Here is a 22017-nt window from a genome sequence, read left to right as displayed (position 1 = left end):
AAACCACAGTCTGACCTTTGTCCTTTATCTTTTGCATTTACTGTATGTGTCTTATAGGTATCATCACCACCACAGACAGAACTGCAGTTTTCTTTGTTGAAATTTCTTCAGATAACAGCATAACAACAGACTTTACAATATAAAACTATATATATATATATATATATAATATAAAAAAGACAAAAAAAAAGAGTGTTAGTCTTGCCTCTTTGAATGTTATATATTGGGAGTTAAAGTAATTGTCTATAAAATTATAAATAAATAAAATAATGGGTCCTAATGAGAAGTCAAGAAAAACACTGGCCAACTTAAAGCAATTGGTGGATGCCCTTTAGTTGGAAGAGCATCTGTTGTTGGTCACATGTCTAAAGTGTCAACTGAAAACCCTGGAGTAGCACCATCATATACTGTATGTGCAGTTGTTTCCTATGGAGGTCAATAAAGTCTGTCAAAGGAAAAAAAGATTTCACATGACATCATGACGTAAGGGACACAAAATCGTTACAAACAAGTGATATTTTCCAGAATACTGAATCCTTTTGTGACTACACAATCACGAGGCACATGCACGCACAAACACACTCTCCTGGAATGAAGGGTTTGTTACGAGCTGTTACACCCAGAGGTGCACAGCAGATGGAGACAAACTCTCATACATGTGCATATGGTACCTACAAAGTGGACTGTAGCATGAAAAACCAAAGTAGGCAAAAACCAAACTTCTCACAAAAGGACACTGGCAAAACTAATTATCATTGTAATGAATAAATCAAGTGAAAATCCTTTGTTTGTTATCATGTGTCTGGGTGGTACTTTTCAGACAATCTGACCTTATTTATGTAGTTTAAAATGGAACATCTCAAATAGATTTTTCATGTTTACCACAGTGTTGCACCTCTTTTGTAAAAATGTTGTCTTTCAAATGAAGTTAATCTTTCACTAATGCATCACAACAAATTGCAATATTAAAAAAAAAAAAAACTCCTGATGATGAATGTTACCACATATGACAGTCTTCACTCCTGGAGCCGCACTGAGGTGAAATCTGATTAAGAGGATGCAGTTTCTCCATGACATATCATGGGGGTGTATTCAAAAGTCATTGCTTGTAATACAGGCTATAAGTAAGAAAGGAGAGCAGTGGTGCAAAAACGTGGAAAAAGAAGGATTTGTGAAAGAGCGTTCATGTCATGTGTAAGAAAAAAATCCCATCATGGCCTTATATGGACTCTGCAGACAGTACTGATGAACTACAGTAAAAACATTTTATTACAGCTTTGTGGAACAATTTACCAGAATTAAAAACCTTCTTTTTAATGTTCCCAGTCTGTGCTGGCAGTGCAGTGTAAAGGCCCGATCATGTTTTCCTGCTCAGACTTTAGTTAGAGATATGGACACATTTCACACATCCTCACTGAAACACAACAGTGTCAAGGACATTGAAATAGATGTTACATACCTTCAATATATGAAATCAGTAGCTGGTTTACTTTTCTGACACTGCACTGCTTGCAGTCATCCACAGACACGATCATGGTGAACTGGGGAGATCATGAAAATTACATCATGGAACCAGGAAGATACTGTATGAATTAGGCTTAAGTAATTAGCTCCTGACTGAACTATATGACCTTGGCGTGTGGACAGTTGGGGTGGACATGCAGGCACCCGAGACAACAACAGTTCTTCCCGGATTTAGAAAAAACTTTGTTTATCTCATTCATTTCAGCAGAATTAGTTTGGTTGGACTTTATTAAAACAGTTAGAGAAGAAGAGAAAGATGATCTCTCACACCCTTCCCCGACTACGTTACCTGGCACTTCAGGTGAACTCAGAGCACGGCAAACATTCCAGTGCAAACAATCATCCTCAGTCGTCCTGGGCCTGTCCTCAGCCAACACACCCACAGACCCAAACACACAAACACACAAAAACACACACACACACACACACACATACTTGTTTACCTCCCTTGCGGGGCCCGCTAGTTTTTTACCCACTGGTAGGGTCCACCCTATCCAGTGGTTCTACACCGCTATAAAAAATCACACAAATCTAAAAAAAAATTAGAATTAAAAATTTCACTTTTAAATCACAGAATATAAAACTTAATTTTTCATGCCCGTTTTTTTGTTGCTTGTGGGGTCTCTTTCTAACGGTCAGTATTTATGAGATCCACCTTCACACACACATGCATATTTCCAGTTTACGTATCTTAGCAGGGAACAAAATCTTCATCTGGAGAAATTAGTTCTGTTATTTTTCCTTTACCTTGTTTTTAAAGAAAATGCAGGGCAGTATCAGGGATTTATATTCTACTTTACATTCTCTCTATTCCACATCTGTTATTCCTTTACACCAAACATTTCACATTTTGCCACTTCAAGTTAATGAAAGATAAGAGCATTATGAAGACGACGATATTAGAATACTCAAACTTGAATCTCTTCTCAATTACCAAACCACGCGGTATAGGGATTTTCCCTTTTATTTCTGCAGTTTGCTGTTTTACACAAAACATTTCAGAAAAAAAAAAAAAAACTCAAGGATTTGAGCTTATGGAGCACATATTAACATAGCTGGATGCAAAAACTTGCATCCAACTTATTTTGAAAGAGCAAAAATTGGCTTATACAAATCAAATGTTAATCACTTTATTACCATTTTTACCATTTCAAAATAAGGGAATGTAAACTTCTGCTTTTGCATAATGAGAAAAAACAAAAGAGACTGCAGAACAGAGGACACCAACTGTAAACCAATAACATAGCCATACTCTTGAACTAAAATTCTGTATGTGTGTGTAGTGTGTTCTTGCTTCATAAATGAAAAATATTTGAGATCTGTAGGGTAGTGGGAAGAATTTTGTGATAAAATGTCATAGCTGAACAGACACCAAAGAGGGCATGGTGAAGGAACTGAGAAAAACATGATTACCTTCAAACAGGCATCAACAGAAAGTATAGAACAAAGGACCAGCCTTGTGTTTCTACCCGTTCATTAAAGCTCTTCTACTGTACCTTTCTTCTCATGGTAGTAATTCGATTTTTTATGAAGTATTTAACTGCTTTCCAGTCTCGGTTTCCCAGAGCTTGAGGTTCTGCAGCAATGCAACGTTCACAGTCCACCTTACCTGGAACTTGTTTCATCACTATACATTTTCGTAAATGCTTTTCTACTGCAGCACATTCCTCTGGTGTCCAGCTTCTTTTCACTGCAGTTTGATTACCTAAATGTGCATAAGAAGATCATATTATATTTTAGATTTAAAAACTTCAAATCTTAACCTGAAAGGAAACACAACTAGATTAATCACATATTCACTGCAGTACTGAATTGGTTCAAAGGCCATAAAGGACTCCTCCACAGTCATTCAGTTTTGGGAAAGACTATGTTAAACCCAAACTGCTGTATACTTACAGACCTCCAAATGGGGACATTATACCCCCTACACACAGAAACCATGTATGATGTGTATCATCTTCCTCTCCATCCCCCATCTCGCACATATCCATTCTTCACTCCACGAGTAAACTGATTGTGCACCCTTCAAAGCCTTCCATAGTTAATGCAATTGTTACCTAGAGATTTAAAGTTCATATACTTCACTTAATGCCCAACTCCACATTGGTTATAAACAAGACCAAAATATACTACGTCACTGAAGTGGGTGATGCCCACGGATGCCCTTCAATGACCTGCATTTTTTGAGCAGTGCACTTTAAACGTTTTGTGATGGTGATGTCCTAGTCTAGTAATATCTGCTTGTGTACTAACTGGAAGTGCTGGTAAGAAACTTGGAAATCGAAAGGGCCTGCTGGTCCAAGAAGGAACCACTATTCTAAGCTGACCTCTCCTTTTAGCCAACTTCCTCTGGTTTTGGCCACTTGATGAGGAGGTACATTCTTGTAGGGATGTCACACTGACCTCATTCTCTGAAACCAGTGCCATACTGGTATCTGTGTACAGAAAATAAAGAGTTAGATATGCAAGATTAATAGATCAATCAATAGATTTACATTGCTCAAAAGAATAGCTAGTATAAATTAATATAATTTAATATGGCAAGTGTGTCTCTTAATGATGAGCTAACTCCATGATGGTACCTTCTTGATGGGATGCCACACTGTCCACATGTTTGGTCCCCTGTTCTTCTGGAATACCGTAATCTGGGTACAGTAAAAAAAAAATTACTACAAGTACTTAAGACAGTTATTTAGAACTAACATATGAAGTAGCTATTAGTAAAGCTGACTGGAGCTATCATGCATAACTGATCATATGGGATTGACAATTTCTATTTCTCCATTTTGCCATGGTTTTGTGTGCTGTGCTAAATCAAATTTACATGTTAGCAACCTACAAGGGTTAAAAAGTCTGGTTCTGCATGAAGGGGTGAGATTTGCACATGCCCAGACCACTCCTATATTGTATAAGTTTGAAAGATAATGTGAAATTACTCATTGTTCCTCTTTAATTTTGGTGCAGTTGTTTGCTAATTGGGGTGGGAGAATAATTTTGTGGTCAAATCCTTCAAGCAGCAGGTCCACAGCTTAAACACCAAAATATTGAGCACACAAACAGTACTACATACCAACTAACCGCTCACTCTTCATTTGATAAAAGCTAAACAAATGTGATTTAATGTAATCTATATATAACAAAACTATGACGACAGTTACAGCATAACAAATATATAAGCACTGCTGCTGAGATTAACATAGAAATTACTTTATTTTGTTAATTACTAATGATACTATAAGTTTATATTTTTTAGCTTAATTTTCTCAACAGGTTGGATTTCCATATCCCACACCTAGAGAAGCTCAGTTGGACTACACAGAAAATGCAACTTGATATATGGGCAAAAATAAATAATTAAAACAGGCTTGGATCCACACTACTTTATAGTTGTAAGTTGTAAGAATTCTTTTGAACTTTGGAATATGTGTGAAAAGCTTTTTGACTTCACTAGAACTGCACCCCTACAGGGAGTTTACAGCTTTTTTCTATTGAGTGGAAAACAGCGGTGCCTTAATATTAATTCCCACTGACAGTTTCCCATGATTAAAAACTTGATAAGGACACCCCAAACAAAAGAATTCTCATATGTACTATTTTACATTATAGAAAATAGATGCTGGCTTTAAAAAAATAGCAAAATTATTCCTAAATGTGGTCAATAGCTACAGAAACCTGCCAGCATTTAATCGTCCAAACAAAATCCACATGCACTAGTCAAAAGTATTCATATCCATTGAGAAATCATTCATTCCAACCACTTAAGATAAAACAACATACATACCTTCTATTTCCTCTTGTGAACACTCCTCCATGTCAACAGTTTCTAAAATGTTAATTGATAAAATGAATTAGAAAGCTGAAAACTGATGTGATCAAGAGTGTAATAAAGTACTGCATAAATTGCTGACTGTAGATAAAGTTAATCTACAAAACTCGCCCTTTTCATAAGTCAATTAGTTAAAGTGAAACATTTAAAAGTAGGATTAGACAGAAATTGTCCTTTTTAAATGTTTCTTTTTTTTACATTGACATATAATAAGTCTTAATACCATTCACATCAAGGTGAATTTCATCCAGACTCTTCCCTTTGTACTCTCCTAGCCGTCCCTGTTCCATTGCCAGGAGAACTTTACTTATTTTTGCTAGCTGTAGGGTGCCCTCTGGAAGACGGTAGTGCTTTCTGTGTACTTCAATGTTATGCCCAAGAAAATCTGCCAACTGGTCAAGTTCTGTAGTCTTGAGATTGAGAACGGTGGATAGGGTAGCAATGTGTTTCCTGAGTTTTGTTGAGGTTAGTGCTTTGGGAGTTTTTATGTCATCACATTCATTCACAAATTGTCTAATGCAGTCTGAACCCCTGAGGTAATGGACAGATTGTGGTAATGCAAACAAGTATCCATTTTCATTAAACACTCCACATTCTTCTCGCTTTTCAGTCAGAGTATCAAGTGATTCTCTCATGTCTGGAGTGAGGAGAACAGGAACTTTCCTTCCTCTCTTTCCTACTATGGTTATCCGAATAAAATGTTTGCAAAGCTTCTGCTCGAGTGCTGTAAGGGCCAAGTTAACATCTTCATGTGTTTCTGATGTGTCTCTTGATAAGTACACTGACAAAGGCATTCTGGATACCTCTCCTGCTCTCCGGCGGTTAAAGAGAATAACTTGTGCCAGTGTCACTCTAGCAAGGTCTTTCCAGTTTGAGGGTGAAGGCTCTTCTTTCAGGGCATTCAATTGTTTCCGCTGTTTTCCAGACAAGTAGCAATGAAGATTCTGGACATCCTGTGTGAATGGTAGAAGTTGAGGAGAATTCCACTTGGTCTGGTCAAGCTGGGTTAGTGCTTGGCTTGCAATGTCAAATTTCCAACTCTCTTGGTATAGCTGTGCAAAATCCTCAGCATCCTTGACAGTTTGTTTATCTTTGTTCTTTAATCCTTCAGACTTGAGAAACATGGCCAAAGAATGCAAGCTGTGTCCCACTTTGCGAGCAAGAGATGGACGTTGATATCTGCCAGTTTCATCACTAAATCCAGCCAGGCATCTTGCAGCAGTGACAACATGATTGTACTTTTCAGGTTTTATGAGATCTTTGATAGTCTTCACAAGTGCAATCTTTTTTGCTTCCAATAGCAGTCTACCAAGCTCTCTCAGCTTTTGTCGAATGTACTGATGTTGGCTGATTACCTTCTCATTCTTCATAAACAGCCTGTAACCATACTGTAGAATGCAGTTGTCTTCTTTAACTGCTACTGCAATCTTGTCTTGATTCATATCACTTAAGAACTTCCAGTATGCTTCACTTAATCCAGGTGGAACAGGTTCAGCAAAAGCACACAATGCCTGGACTCTTGTTTTTCCTGGTTTAGATGGCTTCCCCTGAGGCTTGAACCTGCAGACCTTGAAATGTCGCCACATCACTGTTTTTGTGAACAATCCATAGCAGTACACACAATGTGTATATTCCTGTCCTTCTTTTCTTTTCTTTGGTTGTTTCCATGGGATGAGTTTGCCTTTGTGGCTCTCCAAAACTTCAGTGTTGTGCTCAAAGTTCCCCTTATTTCGGATATAATCTAATTGCAGTCGCCTTTCTTTTGAGTTCTTTGGCAAACTAAAAGCTTTGGCAACATCAATCATATTTTTGTGTTTACGCATCAAATGTCTTGACATTTTCTGAACTACTTGTCCACAGTACAAGCACTGATGTTTTTTATTATATCTCCTTGACCCATCCTCCTTTTTCAAAACTGGATTAACAAAAACAGATGGCTCTTCAAGGAGTGCAGTTTCATCCTCATTTGCATCAGCTGTGCCTTCAGGAAATCTTTGTGTGGAATCACAACTTGCAACAACTATGTTTCTGCTCTGACTAGACTCAGACTGGGTCTGACTAGAAGACTTGCTTCTTCTCTGACTAGTAGATCCAATGTTGTTCTCTCTCTTTTTTTCAAGGGATAATTCCAAGCTACCATCACTGTCTGTGCTTTCTTCCCTGGGATTTGGAATATACTCCTCTTCGCTTTCTCCACTTGCTTCATCTGATTGTATAAGACTATCTTCAATCTTTTAAAGAAAAAAAAATGTTGTTAATATCTTTCCCTACAAATTATTGTGTTATTGTGACAACTTGGCTACACTTTTGTCAACTGCCTGTTAGAATAGTATACTCTCTATAGGGGCATTAAGTGAAATTACTTTCATTCAAAGTAAATTCACAAATTTGAGATATGTTAAACTATTGGGACAAAAAAAATTGCAAACTATTTGAATCTACAGCATAAAACTGCGCAGGCGTAGTTTAAAAAATGACTTCTCCGGTAAAAGTGCAAAAGTGTTTAAATTATGCAAACATATTCACAAAGGCACAATATTATAATTCTGAGTTTGAATTGCACTGCCCACTAACTAATAGCATTAAAGGGTAAGATAAAAAATAAAATAGACTTACAGGATGGCAACACCTTCTTCTTGGCCTTTGGAAAGCCTTTTTAGATTGTGATGATGAAGGACACTCTGTGCTGTCATCACTTGAATCATAGAGTGCATCAGAAAAATGTGGTATTCTATTCATCTGCAAAAACAGTTATGTTAAATAAAAATCATTACAGGGGAAATGCTTGGAAATTGCCTTATCCACTTAGTTGGTATTAACAGAACTGACACGATATTTTGTCAGAGACATACCAGAATGCTTTTTGTTCTTCTAAGCTTAGGAACAGCATTATCCTCATTATCAGTTTCATCCACTACAGTCTCACTCTTTGAATCTTGGAGAAAATCAGAATGATCTGGTACACTATCCTGCAAAATGGGTGTAATGTTAAGGTATGGCAATCAATTTTTGTTAATGTTTTATAAAAATCAATCACAGGACAAGGATTTTAACACTTGATGCTACACACATGCTATACACTTGACACTATGAACATTTTACTGGAATTTAAGACATACCAGAATGTTTTCTGTAATTTTGTTAATTTGGATGACTGTATGAGAGCCATCGTTTATATAGCCTTCGTCTGTATCATCAGTTTCAGAATAGTCCACTAGGGAAAAACTATTAACAGTGAAAACCTAAATGTAATAAAACAAATAATTAGAAAGGAAAAAAATATTTTAAAAAAGTAGAATAGACAAAAAACAATCATCTAAATTAGCACGTTAGTTATATTTAGGACACAGCTACAGGCATCAACAAGTCTCGCAAAACAACATAGAGGCTGACATGAATTACATTAAAAATATAATTTTAAAAATGCATCAAATAAATACGTGTTGCATTATATATACTTTAATTTTGATACCAACTGCTATTGAGCCAATTGAATAAAATTACAAAGAGTTGGAATTCATCTCTTCATAAGAGAATTACACAAAGTACAGGTCAACAAAAGTGATTTGTAACTAATGGCTAGTGTGACTAGTGACTGCACCTGGATTAAGTGAACTTGAGGATCCCGGGAGGGAAAGACTAGAAACTCATGCATATGACCAAATGCATCTCTCAGATTAACAGGGTGCATAAGAACTAGAAAAAAATTGTATTTACTCTTTTACCTCAACCACATGCACTCATGGTACCCAAACAGTAATCCTGACTCAAAAGCTGTTTTGAAAGAGCAGTGAACAAGTCCCTATCTTCATATGAGAATTACACAAAGTACAGGTGAACAAAGAAGGTATGTGAATAGTGTGTGCATTACTTTATTACCTGTGTGCTGGGATCATTTTTGTTTGAATCCTCACACGTAGGATGATCTATAGGAGATGTATCAGTCTCAACTGCCAAAGTAGGAGTCTGCTTGTTTTCCACCTGGTATTCAGACCAAAATCAAAAGCACATCAAGAACTGCCAGACATTGGTTATTTACAGATTCACAAGTTGTCTAAGATAGCTCAGCTGTCAGCTATTTCTAAAATAGCATTTAGCATAAAGAAATAACCACATGCTATGGCCTTTCTGCATGACTGACAACAGCATAGAAGTGGATGCAATGGATAACATTCAAAATACCTTCTGAAGACATGAAGCCCCTAAAGAGGTGTAGCATTATAACTATAATAACTTGAGGTTTGACCCTGGCAGGTATTAAGGCAATGATGTAAAATAACTATAAGTTAGATCCATACGGGAGGACCCCATAAGGGGAGAAACTATTAAATTCTGAGTGTGTGAGATTCACAGATTACTTGAGGGCCCCATAAGTGGAAGACTAGAAACACAAGCGAATGAGCACATGAGTCACTTAGGTTAACTGGATGCAGGAGGGCCCCATGAGAGAAAGACTAGGAAGATTTGTCAGGTTTACTCTTTTCCATCAAAAAGTTGTTTTGGAAGAGCAGTGAACAAGTCCATATCTTCATATGAGAATTACACAAAGTACAGGTGAACAAAGAAGGTATGTGACTAGTGTGTGCATTACTTTATTACCTGTGTTCTGGGATCATCTTTGTTTGAATCCTCACTCGTAGGATGATCTATAGGGGATGTATCGGTCTCAACTGCCAAAGCAGGAGTCTGCTTGTTTTCCACCTGGTATTCAGACCAAAATCAAAAGCACATCAAGAACTGCCAGACAATGGTTATTTACAGATTCAAAAGTTGTCTAAGATTGTTTAGCTGTCAGCTATTTCTAAAACAGCATTTAGCATAAAGAAATAACCACATGCTATGGCCTTTCTGCATGACTGACAACAGCATAGAAGTGGATGCAATGGATAACATTCAAAATACCTTCTGAAAACATGAAGCCCCTAAAGAGGTGTAGCATTATGACTATAATAACTTGAGGTTTGACCTTGGCAGGTATTAAGGCAATGATGTAAAATAACTATAAGTTAGATCCATACGGGAGGACCCCATAAGGGGAGAAACTATTAAATTCTGAGTGTGTGAGATTCACAGATTAATTGAGGGCCCCATAAGTGGAAGACTAGAAACACAAGCGAATGAGCATATGAGTCACTTAGGTTAACTGGATGCAGGAGGGCCCCATGAGGGAAAGACTAGGAAGATTTGTCAGGTTTACTCTTATCCATCAAAAAGCTTTTTTGGAAGAGCAGTGAACAAGTCCCTATCTTCATATGAGAATTACACAAAGTACAGGTGAACAAAGAAAGTATGTGACTAAGTGTGTGCATTGCTTTATTACCTGTGTGCTGGGATCATCTTTGTTTGAATCCTCACACGTAGGATGATCTATAGGGGATGTATCGGTCTCAACTGCCAAAGTAGGAGTCTGCTTGTTTTCCACCTGGTATTCAGACCAAAATCAAAAGCACATCAAGAACTGCCAGACATTGGTTATTTACAGATTCACAAGTTGTCTAAGATTGTTTAGCTGTCAGCTATTTCTAAAACAGCATTTAGCATAAAGAAATAACCACATGCTATGGCCTTTCTGCATGACTGACAACAGCATAGAAGTGGATGCAATGGATAACATTCAAAATACCTTCTGAAAACATGAAGCCCCTAAAGAGGTGTAGCATTATGACTATAATAACTTGAGGTTTGACCTTGGCAGGTATTAAGGCAATGATGTAAAATAACTATAAGTTAGATCCATACGGGAGGACCCCATAAGGGGAGAAACTATTAAATTCTGAGTGTGTGAGATTCACAGATTACTTGAGGGCCCCATAAGTGGAAGACTAGAAACACAAGCGAATGAGCATATGAGTCACTTAGGTTAACTGGATGCAGGAGGGCCCCATGAGGGAAAGACTAGGAAGATTTGTCAGGTTTACATCAAGAACTGCCAGACATTGGTTATTTACAGATTCACAAGTTGTCTAAGATAGCTCAGATGTCAGCTATTTCTAAAATAGCATTTAGCATAAAAAAATAACCACATGCTATGGCCTTTCTGCATGACTGACAACAGCATAGAAGTGGATGCAATGGATAACATTCAAAATACCTTCTGAAAACATGAAGCCCCTAAAGAGGTGTAGCATTATAACTATAATAACTTGAGGTTTGACCTTGGCAGGTATTAAGGCAATGATGTAAAATAACTATAAGTTAGATCCATACGGGAGGACCCCATAAGGGGAGAAACTTTAAAATTCTGAGTGTGTAAGATTAACTGACTACTTGAGGGCCCCATAAGTGGAAGACTAGAAACACAAGCGAATGAGCATATGAGTCACTTAGGTTAACTGGATGCAGGAGGGCCCCATGAGGGAAAGACTAGGAAGATTTGTCAGGTTTACTCTTATCCATCAAAAAGCTTTTTTGGAAGAGCAGTGAACAAGTCCCTATCTTCATATGAGAATTACACAAAGTACAGGTGAACAAAGAAAGTATGTGACTAAGTGTGTGCATTGCTTTATATACCTGTGTGCTGGGATCATCTTTGTTTGAATCCTCACACGTAGGATGATCTATAGGGGATGTATCGGTCTCAACTGCCAAAGTAGGAGTCTGCTTGTTTTCCACCTGGTATTCAGACCAAAATCAAAAGCACATCAAGAACTGCCAGACATTGGTTATTTACAGATTCACAAGTTGTCTAAGATTGTTTAGCTGTCAGCTATTTCTAAAACAGCATTTAGCATAAAGAAATAACCACATGCTATGGCCTTTCTGCATGACTGACAACAGCATAGAAGTGGATGCAATGGATAACATTCAAAATACCTTCTGAAAACATGAAGCCCCTAAAGAGGTGTAGCATTATGACTATAATAACTTGAGGTTTGACCCTGGCAGGTATTAAGGCAATGATGTAAAATAACTATAAATTAGATCCATACGGGAGGACCCCATAAGGGGAGAAACTATTAAATTCTGAGTGTGTGAGATTCACAGATTACTTGAGGGCCCCATAAGTGGAAGACTAGAAACACAAGCGAATGAGCATATGAGTCACTTAGGTTAACTGGATGCAGGAGGGCCCCATGAGGGAAAGACTAGGAAGATTTGTCAGGTTTACATCAAGAACTGCCAGACATTGGTTATTTACAGATTCACAAGTTGTCTAAGATAGCTCAGATGTCAGCTATTTCTAAAATAGCATTTAGCATAAAGAAATAACCACATGCTATGGCCTTTCTGCATGACTGACAACAGCATAGAAGTGGATGCAATGGATAACATTCAAAATACCTTCTGAAAACATGAAGCCCCTAAAGAGGTGTAGCATTATAACTATAATAACTTGAGGTTTGACCTTGGCAGGTATTAAGGCAATGATGTAAAATAACTATAAGTTAGATCCATACGGGAGGACCCCATAAGGGGAGAAACTTTAAAATTCTGAGTGTGTAAGATTAACTGACTACTTGAGGGCCCCATAAGTGGAAGACTAGAAACACAAGCGAATGAGCATATGAGTCACTTAGGTTAACTGGATGCAGGAGGGCCCCATGAGGGAAAGACTAGGAAGATTTGTCAGGTTTACTCTTATCCATCAAAAAGCTTTTTTGGAAGAGCAGTGAACAAGTCCCTATCTTCATATGAGAATTACACAAAGTACAGGTGAACAAAGAAGCTATGTGACTAGTGTGTGCATTACTTTATTACCTGTGTGCTGGGATCATCTTTGTTTGAATCCTCACTCGTAGGATGATCTATAGGGGATGTATCGGTCTCCACTGCCAAAGCAGGAGTCTGCTTGTTTTCCACCTGGTATTCAGACCAAAATCAAAAGCACATCAAGAACTGCCAGACATTGGTTATTTACAGATTCACAAGTTGTCTAATATTGTTTAGCTGTCAGCTATTTCTAAAACAGCATTTAGCATAAAGAAATAACCACATGCTATGGCCTTTCTGCATGACTGACAACAGCATAGAAGTGGATGCAATGGATAACATTCAAAATACCTTCTGAAAACATGAAGCCCCTAAAGAGGTGTAGCATTATGACTATAATAACTTGAGGTTTGACCCTGGCAGGTATTAAGGCAATGATGTAAAATAACTATAAATTAGATCCATACGGGAGGACCCCATAAGGGGAGAAACTTTAAAATTCTGAGTGTGTAAGATTAACTGACTATTTGAGGGCCCCATAAGTGGAAGACTAGAAACACAAGGGAATGAGCCTATGAGTCACTTAGGTTAACTGGATGCAGGAGGGCCCCATGAGGGAAAGACTAGGAAGATTTTGTCTATGATAGCTCAGCTGTCAGGTATTTTTTGCATCATTGTATTACTACTTTACCTTTGAACTGGCATCATCTGTTTTTGAATCTTTATGGGAAGGATGGTGTATAGGGGAAGTCCCAATTACCACAGCAGGGGCCTTCTTGTTTTTCACCTAGAAATCAGATGAAAAATAATTACTTTTAGGGATATCACTTAATCTTAAAAGAACATGGATACACACATAAAGTTACAAAACAATGGAAAAATATAAAAGTTGTTACATTAGTCAGTACAACTTCACACGCAAGTTAGTATGCCCTATTTAACCAACTCACCTTTTTACGCCATGGCCATTTTGAATCACCATAGTTGTAATCAATTTCCTCTCCTATCTCTATTTTCCTAACTGCAAAGAGGCACAAATGTGGCTTGCCATCTACTATGATTTTTTTCATGATGCAGTTTGGAGATTTGCCATTGTCATTTACTAATCTTCCAAGAGAGCCATCTTCCTTGGATGCATCAATACTAAAAGGTATAAAAGGTAAAACATTCAAATGTTAGTTATTTTACAAAAATCAGGCTTCACAGTGTAAACATATTTAAGAACCATAAATAATGTGTGATAACAGAAACTTCTAGACTGGCTCAGTCTAGTTTAAAATATCAATACTTAGAAGTGATAGCTTGAATAAGATTTCTCCTTCTTTTTGTAATTCATCAACTATTCGAAACTTTCAGCTCTTAAAGACTTTCTACATTTCTTCAAAAGATGTTTTGTTATAATCTTACCACCAGTGATGATTTTGCCACTCAAATTCAAACAGAAATGTACTCTCTATCTCTGTGTAGTGTCTTGACTGGCATTCTTCCACTGATATAAGTTGACCCCTGTACTCCAAGACAAAAGCACCTGGGTCGACGGGCTGGCTAGCGAACACTCCTCTTCCTATAAGGTTATTTTAGATATACATTTGATTAACAGAAACAATGAGCTGTCTTAACCTTTAACATACAGCATGACCCACCTCTTGTCACTTAAATGTGGTGCAACAATAACAAGAAAGAGTATAGCCTACTTCCTTTACAACCAACAGCTAGACCTATTGAGTATCAGCACAATGGCTTCTCTGGAAATGCCAATATATATCTGTTTCTAATATGTAGCATAAATATTTGCTTTAATATATGTATGAAATTAATAGTAATAGTAAAAGACCTGCTATCCCTGAGGGAGGACATGAAGTTAGTTGGTGTGAGTGAAGAGGATGCAGAGGATAGAGTTAGATGGAGGCACATGATTCGCTGTGGCAACCCCTGAAAGGGAGCAGCCGAAAGGAAAAGAAGTAAAAGACCTGCTATCCCTTACCTTTGTTAGTGTCAATATATCTTTCTATAAACCCAGGCTTGTCCCTTGAAGATTGAATGTAAGACTTTGCATCCTCAGCAGGCTGTAGTCTTGAGTTCCGTTTACTCATTATGGCTCTGTGAAACAGTTTTTAAGTCATAACACAAGTTATCTTATTAACTAATCACCTGAGTATTTGAATATTTCATGGTATATGGTCTATGTAGATTGCTCAACAGAAACCCAGGAATATTCAAAATAGCAGACCATAAATATAAAACACGAGGTATATTCAAACAAACAATAGTCAAACAAATTACTCCCTCTCCTTCTTTGCTAACCTGTCCTTTCCTAACCATATTCCTTGAGATAGGAAAAAACTACTGTGATGCTTAGAGAAGAGAACCCAACAATCCAATGTTCCAAAGATGATCTACAAAAGGTTTATTCAGGACACCTAGCGAAACATATTACTTCATTAAAGCAGGGATTTCAGCATTTAACATAAAACTATTTTCATAAATGAAATACAGCAAAAAAATTGGATTTAATGTAAATTAAGTAAAGGTTATGTTCCAGCGTTAATTTTACTGTTATCATTACAGGATCATCTTTATATATGGAGGACTTTAGTGCTTTCTACAAGATATTATGAAAATCCTGGAGCTTAATGGTAGGAGGATTCATCTCCAAGAAGAGAGAACTGTATGCATTTATACACATAAATCATTATTAAAATGTATTGATTAGGCCATTTATAACTTATTTCTGACATGGAGACAGTATAAACAAACAGAATCTAATATTTATTATTTACCTACCCTTTGCACAAGTGACATGCCAGATTCACACATTATATAAATGGCATTCTAAATATTACATAACATCCATCTTTATCAAAGCTGTCATATTTATTTTCTAATAGGTAAAATTTAATTTGTTGACCAAGGTAAAAATATATTTTTTTGTCATGAGTTTTCTTTTTTACACAGCAGGCTAAACTTATGAGGTTATTTGTGGATAATGAATAAAAAGAAGTGAAAAAAGTCAGCTAAAAACCATCACCTTCCCCTCTACTTCTCAATGATCCCCTTGAGCAAGGCCAAAATCTGAATCCTACTAATTTTTACACATTACCATAATAAATATTACGCACTTGTACTTCAAAAAGGGGAAAATTTGCTCCTACCCCCATTTGCAGTACAGTTCCCACCCCTTAAAGTCCAAGTGAATATTGTCCTGAAGAAACACCGAACAATTTTATCAGTGTTATCATTTACTTAGCTAACGCTAGCGCTAATGCTAGCGCTAATGCTAGCGCTAATGCTAGCGCTAATGCTAACGCTAGCATCTTGCATGAGATGGCACTTTACAAACGAGTTAAAAACGCTCATTACCAGCTCTTTGTTAGCATTGATAGTATTTGAGGTATAAGTTGACTTACATTTCTTTATTGTCTTGTATTACTGCCGTAGTGATTTTGTCCTGTTTAGTCCAAAAGAAGCATGCGGTCTTCACCGAGCTGCAGTCATGGTGCATTCAAAGCCCGCAACAGTGTGGGTCTTTTCAGCATGTATTTCTTTTCAATGTATTTCTAACTAAACATGATCCTTTAACAAAAAAGCCTCTTCCCATGATTTGAAGCAAATTGATTGATTCTTTTATTTCCTTATGGATCAATATTTGTCATACATGTAATTTTATGTATTTTGAAAGTTTAAAAGTAAGATTTTAGTGACATGTAGATGTACAACATGTGTGACGTACGTGCCTTAAAGGCAACTAATCTCATCTAGCTACGATCCAAATGAATATCTTATCTTATAAAATCAATTGTATTTTAACCTTCAGAGAAAATGTGCTAGATATGTATCTATAACATTACAGCAGTAGCTACCGAGCTATAGATCACTTTACAAGCTGTAAGCTATAACATAGCTAACATTAGAAGGTAGTATGGTGTTGCTAACATTACCAGCCAACATGCTGTAGCTAACTTTAGCAACTATAAATTTATATTACAACTTCACTTTGTACCCTGCTTGCAACTATGCAGAGGATAAAAAAGTTAAAAACTGTAAAAAAAAAATCAGAAAAGAAACGTACCTGCTCCCTTCATGAAGTTTTCATACTGGTAAATGGCACAATATTCTGTGGTTTGAGGAAATGGGCGTGTATCCCAAATTGGTGACGGTGACGGTGAAGTAGCCAATCAAATGTCTTCTTATCATCAGGGCTGTACTCTGATTGGTTGAAATGTTACACACTTCCGAAAGTGTGTATCTTTTGCAATACCAAGCCCCTAGCACTAGTTGGCAGTACTGAGGATAAATTTTACACACACTTCACACACACTTTTCCAAAATTTCTGACCTTGTGGGCCAAATGAAAAAAAAGCAAGAGCAACATTAGGGGAGGCTCCTGAGCTGCTTTTTGAATGAAATCTTTGTGGGGCCCAGCATTTTGGGCCCCACAAAGGCTTTGGGCCCCACGCTGTTGGTGGGCTCCTTGCCACTGGGCCTCACCAAGTAAGAATTGCAAGTGCACACACACACACACACACACACACACACACACACACACACACACACACACACACACACACATAACCTGGTGTCTACACTGTTCTCTGATTCCTTGACTTGCAGTTTTGCACTTACCAGCTAAAGCTGTTGTGTCTGTGTGTATGTATGTGCATGTTTATGTCAACACATGCATCTCACACACAACACATCTCATTCTTATCAGAAAGCGAAAAAGGCTTCACAGCCATAAAGATTTCATGGGAACTAAAAGCTTATGAGTGGCCTGATGATGGGCTTTTAACAGGAAGTCCAGTGATGATGATGGGAGAGCTTTTATGCTGTAGTCAGCTGCAGACATATAGAGAAACGGCACTAGACTCCTCTGTAACACCCCCAGCAGAGAGAGAGCAACACAGGCAGCAGATACATTGACCTCTCAGTGAATCATTTCCTGTAATCCCTGAGTGCTGATAGTAACTGAGCAGGAACAGTTGGCCGAGCATGTCTGCATACACCCTGCTTCACTTCTTCACAATGTCCCTGCTCACATGTGTCCACTTACTGTACGTCCAAGAAACGTCTCATCAATAGATGCTTTCTGTCCCCTGAACCATTGTGTCTGTCTAAACCCAGCCTTGGTTATGTGTCTACAGGGTGGTTGAGGTTGGACGACTCAAATGAATGTCAATTATCATGAAAACTCAGTTTGAACAGTCACACCAGGTAAGTGATTTGCTCTATAGGAGAAAAAGATTGATCCTCTCAAATATAAATCTACATACTTGTATGATGCAGGATGTCGAAAACTGCTTTTTTCACATTGCCAAGCATCGATTACATGCTAGTATTAAGGCAGATAACAAATACTGGTCTCGTGAAGTTACCAGGGACTGGACACACATTCAGTAAATCTCAGTTGCAGTTATTGTTTTCCATGATCCCCATGTGGGAGCTGTTGCCATTCTCTGTCCAACAAATCTTCCATTCCAGTGTATTGATAAGACCAAGGAGCCAGATGGAAGGTGAACTGTATGTGGGTTAATGCAATCTCTTAAAAATTATATCGTTATATAGATGACACAGCATTATTAAACAAACAAATGTGGAATTTTAACTGACCTTTTGATCTCTCCCTTAATAAGTGAATATAATTCTTAAATAGTAAGGAATTCACTCCCAAATGCTGTAAACATTTAAAAATATCATCATTTATTATGTTACATTTTAATTATGAGTCCATATTTACAAAAGGATTAAGTAAATAAAACTGTCAAATAACTGTAACGTTCATTACTCCAGGAAGGAACAATTATCTCCAAATTGTACTTGAGTACTTGAGTAAATGTACTTGGTTATTCACCACCTCTGTTTAAGTTGAGTGCTAGATAGTTCTGTTGCTTCCAACAGTTTCTATGTGTCCTCACATAGACATTGACCTGGCAGTTAATAATTGACATGATGTCCCTGGAGCAGCCACCACTAATGGCCTTGACTCTGGGAGAGAAAATCTACTTCAGTAACACAGACAAAGGAGCACAGAGTGTATTTCTGACACATGATCAAATAAGTTCATGTTTATTTGCAACCAAGGAGTTTTTAATAAGTAGCAGCAGTAAATGTTCTGCACTTATATGGCGCTTTTCTACCTATTGCCACTCAAAGCACTTTACACTGCTTCTCATTCACCCATTCTCACTCTCACAATAACACACACACTCATACACTGATGGGGGAGCTGCTATGCAGCTGGCCAATGCTCACTGGGAGTAACTAAGTTGGGGTTCAGTGTCTTGCTCAAGGACACTTCAACATGAGAGAGAGCCAGGGATCAAACCTACATCTGCGCGATTGGTGTACGACCGCTCTACCATCCTGCGCCACAGTCGCCCGTACTAATGTCCAGTAGAAAACATGCTGAACGTATGGAGCAAACTAAAATCAAACCTTTACCTGATCAGTTCTAATTTGGTTTTATTTGCTGATCATAAGCTTTAGTTTGTGGGTTTTTATACACAAGCAGTTCTGTGAGGTTACACACAGACACAGTTCTGCTTTAATGCGGTCACATTACAGTAGTGAACAGTAAACACTAATCTTAATGCCTCACCAGTAAAACATGAGTCCATTTCATTAGACCTGTTCTCTGTGGCTTGTCTTGAGTCTTGGTTACTATGTTAAATTCACATTGTATATATTCTGTTTCCTTAAAATCAGCTTTACAAGCTTTTTTATACAGATATAACATTCATCCACCTTTCTCATTCCCACTGCATGTCTTTCTCCAGCAATTAATCAGATCCAAGTTCATCTTGAGTTTGGGAGCTTGTTAAACATTACATTGATAGTAGAAGGACACACTGCTTGTTTGTGTGAGAAAGTGGATGAGATAGAGCAAATATTTTGCTCGCAGAAATTTCACAATGGATAAAAAATCTGGTTAGAATAAACTTTGTCTTTTAGCTGACACACATAAACGCAGTCAGGTGATAGAGGGCTAAATGGCTTCAATGTGAATCTAAAGATCAGATTATCACTGTAGAAATGAGTGAGTGTTTTTTTTTTTTACAGATTGATGTGACTTCTTTAATTCCTTAACCACATAACCTAGGCTGGTTCATGCTTCAATAAACAGGTTTTATGTGTGCATAAAACAATAGACTGATTTGTTACCCTGCTATGAAAAACCTGCAAAAATATTTGAACAGTAACTCTGTTACTGTTCATGTTACTAACTCTTTGAACTTTCTGCTGCTCTCATCTTCACATCTTGCTAAATATGAAGCCACACTTGTCCAGCTCAGCTTGGCACAAAGATCAGAAGGACAGAAGAGCAGCTAGCCTGGCTCTTCCCACAGGTAACCTAATCAAACAGCATCATCTACAGACTGACATGACCTATATAACACCTCTCAAAACAGTTGTTGCATTTTACTTCCATTAATTTAACCAACTAACATGTTTTCACCACAAAGATTCACTGATTTAATATTCCAATTGAAACTGAAAAAGCTTCCTGTGAAATAATCTGTATATGCTGCATGTCGTATATTCTACTGCTTCTTTATATCCACTTTTTGAGTCCAATGTATGTGCAAGTTCAATGAATCGGTAGTAATATGACAAAGAATCGAGTGTTGAACACAGAAATTAGAGTTCTGGTCACACCCACAGTCACACATAAGGAAGTGAATCACTCACTCTTCATCCTAAAGGAAACTGTAATCTGAAACTCCCTCCTTCACTCAATCTCTTCCTCCTCTTGCTTTTCTGCTCTCTTCCTCTCTGTCGTAACTGGGTAAGTGCTGGTCACTGTAAACTGACCACTCTTTCTGCTGCCCCCACATCCCTCGATGTTTCTGTGACTGATGGAGGGAAGAGCAAAAAATAACATCACTTAATTGCTTTTAGAAAGACGCCCATTTTTTATGATTGTTCACAATGAAGCTGTGAGAACCTTAGATTATAGATCAAGTATCTAATCTCTTTACATGCAAATATTTTATAGAAACATTTTACACTGTAGACCAGTGTGCTAACAGTGGTAATGTTTTCTATGTTTTTATGGCAAATATTAGAATTTGAAGCCTAGCGATAGACTAGGAACCTGTCCAGGGTGGATCCCTCCACCCACCCAGTATAAATTAAGATAGTAATTAGATATTAATAGCTATGCCTTGCTAACCAGAACAAGTACAGTACCAGTACTGCACACAGTGGAAGTAATTCCCCACAGTTTTTATAGGTAGAGTTAAAAAAGTTGTATTTGCTAAGTAATGTAAGAAAATCAACATATGTGACTGTGTACACATTGGAAAATAAATAGTTGAATGAGGAGAAATGGATGTAAATTATATACTTCTTCAATGAAAATGCTCCTTTAAATTTGCTTCATGTTAACTTTAAACACTGCTGGCAGGGAAAGAAGGAAAATGCCAAAGTTTCCCTTAAAATGAACTGACTGGGCTCTTATGGTTGCATCTTTGTTGTAGTTGTGTTTTAATTTATATAGTTTTATTGTCTAACATTTTTCTCTTTTTGTACATTTTGTAAAGCACTTTGTGATTTTATCTGTGAAAGGTGCTATATAAATAAATTTTACTATATATATATATATATATATATATATATATATATATATATATATATATATATATATATATATATATATCTCCCAGATATATATCTCCCAGATATACACACACACACGTAGAATATATACATACAGAGCTCCCCTTACTTTCTGTAATGGCAATGATTTTACTTAGTGTTATAAGATAACAGCACCATTAGCTATACGTTTACCACCTAGCGGGAATCAAAAGCAAACACGTGACATAGGTATATTAAGAGTTTCCCACAAGCCTGTTCAATTATTTAATTGATATAAATAATAAATATTCTCATTTTGGGTGGTATAACAGGCCATGGAAGTTATTAGGCAATATGTAGTGACTTAGACTCAGGAGACTGCAACTCGGTTCAGAGTACAGGCACTTCGGTCAGCTGATGTCCAGATAGACTGGGAAGAA

At 37.3% G+C, this 22017-nt stretch overlaps 2 protein-coding genes across 5 annotated transcripts; both read right to left on the bottom strand.

The window, feature by feature from the left end:
* Positions 1 to 1930: 1930 nt before the first annotated feature.
* Positions 1931 to 10787, bottom strand: LOC137099383 (uncharacterized). The gene is made up of 11 exons (XM_067476144.1): positions 10671 to 10787; positions 9950 to 10051; positions 9230 to 9331; positions 8470 to 8592; positions 8203 to 8319; positions 7967 to 8089; positions 5574 to 7581; positions 5306 to 5347; positions 4107 to 4169; positions 3852 to 3959; positions 1931 to 3229 (listed from the first exon to the last, which is right to left on the bottom strand). Exons 6-11 carry the CDS (start codon positions 8087 to 8089, stop codon positions 3012 to 3014), a joined length of 2562 nt encoding a protein of 853 aa, XP_067332245.1. The 5' UTR covers positions 8203 to 8319; positions 8470 to 8592; positions 9230 to 9331; positions 9950 to 10051; positions 10671 to 10787; the 3' UTR covers positions 1931 to 3011.
* A 682-nt stretch (positions 10788 to 11469) lies between these two features.
* Positions 11470 to 17550, bottom strand: LOC137099364 (N-lysine methyltransferase KMT5A-A-like). Of its 4 annotated transcripts, none has more exons than XM_067476112.1 (6): positions 16408 to 17060; positions 14985 to 15100; positions 14408 to 14564; positions 13951 to 14143; positions 13692 to 13787; positions 11470 to 11962 (listed from the first exon to the last, which is right to left on the bottom strand). In XM_067476112.1, exons 1-6 carry the CDS (start codon positions 16500 to 16502, stop codon positions 11714 to 11716), a joined length of 906 nt encoding a protein of 301 aa, XP_067332213.1. In that variant the 5' UTR covers positions 16503 to 17060; the 3' UTR covers positions 11470 to 11713. The 4 variants fall into 4 exon arrangements, 3 of the variants coding, with proteins under 3 accessions (XP_067332213.1, XP_067332223.1, XP_067332231.1); XM_067476122.1 differs by lacking the exon at positions 16408 to 17060 and adding an exon at positions 17070 to 17550 and having other exon boundaries at positions 11471 to 11962; XM_067476130.1 differs by lacking the exon at positions 11470 to 11962 and adding an exon at positions 12335 to 13150.
* Between the last annotated feature and the right edge of the window lie 4467 nt (positions 17551 to 22017).

Source organism: Channa argus, chromosome 1 (assembly GCF_033026475.1).
Source record: "Channa argus isolate prfri chromosome 1, Channa argus male v1.0, whole genome shotgun sequence".
In the NCBI taxonomy this organism is placed as follows: Eukaryota; Metazoa; Chordata; class Actinopteri; order Anabantiformes; family Channidae; genus Channa; species Channa argus.
This window is presented reverse-complemented; position numbering and strand designations above follow the sequence as displayed.

Excerpts from the sequence above, each read along its gene's own strand:
- LOC137099383 (XM_067476144.1), bottom strand. The coding sequence starts at position 8,089 with ATGAATAGAATACCACATTTTTCTGATGCACTCTATGATTCAAGTGAT. Across the intron at positions 3,960-4,106 it reads TGTGGCATCCCATCAAGAAG|ATACCAGTATGGCACTGGTT; the intron begins GTACCATCATGG and ends TTCTGTACACAG. Across the intron at positions 3,230-3,851 it reads GAAGTTGGCTAAAAGGAGAG|GTAATCAAACTGCAGTGAAA; the intron begins GTCAGCTTAGAA and ends ATGCACATTTAG.
- LOC137099364 (XM_067476112.1), bottom strand. The coding sequence starts at position 16,502 with ATGCACCATGACTGCAGCTCGGTGAAGACCGCATGCTTCTTTTGGACT. Across the intron at positions 15,101-16,407 it reads ATACAAGACAATAAAGAAAT|AGCCATAATGAGTAAACGGA; the intron begins GTAAGTCAACTT and ends ACTGTTTCACAG. Across the intron at positions 13,788-13,950 it reads AATGGCCATGGCGTAAAAAG|GTGAAAAACAAGAAGGCCCC; the intron begins GTGAGTTGGTTA and ends TCTGATTTCTAG.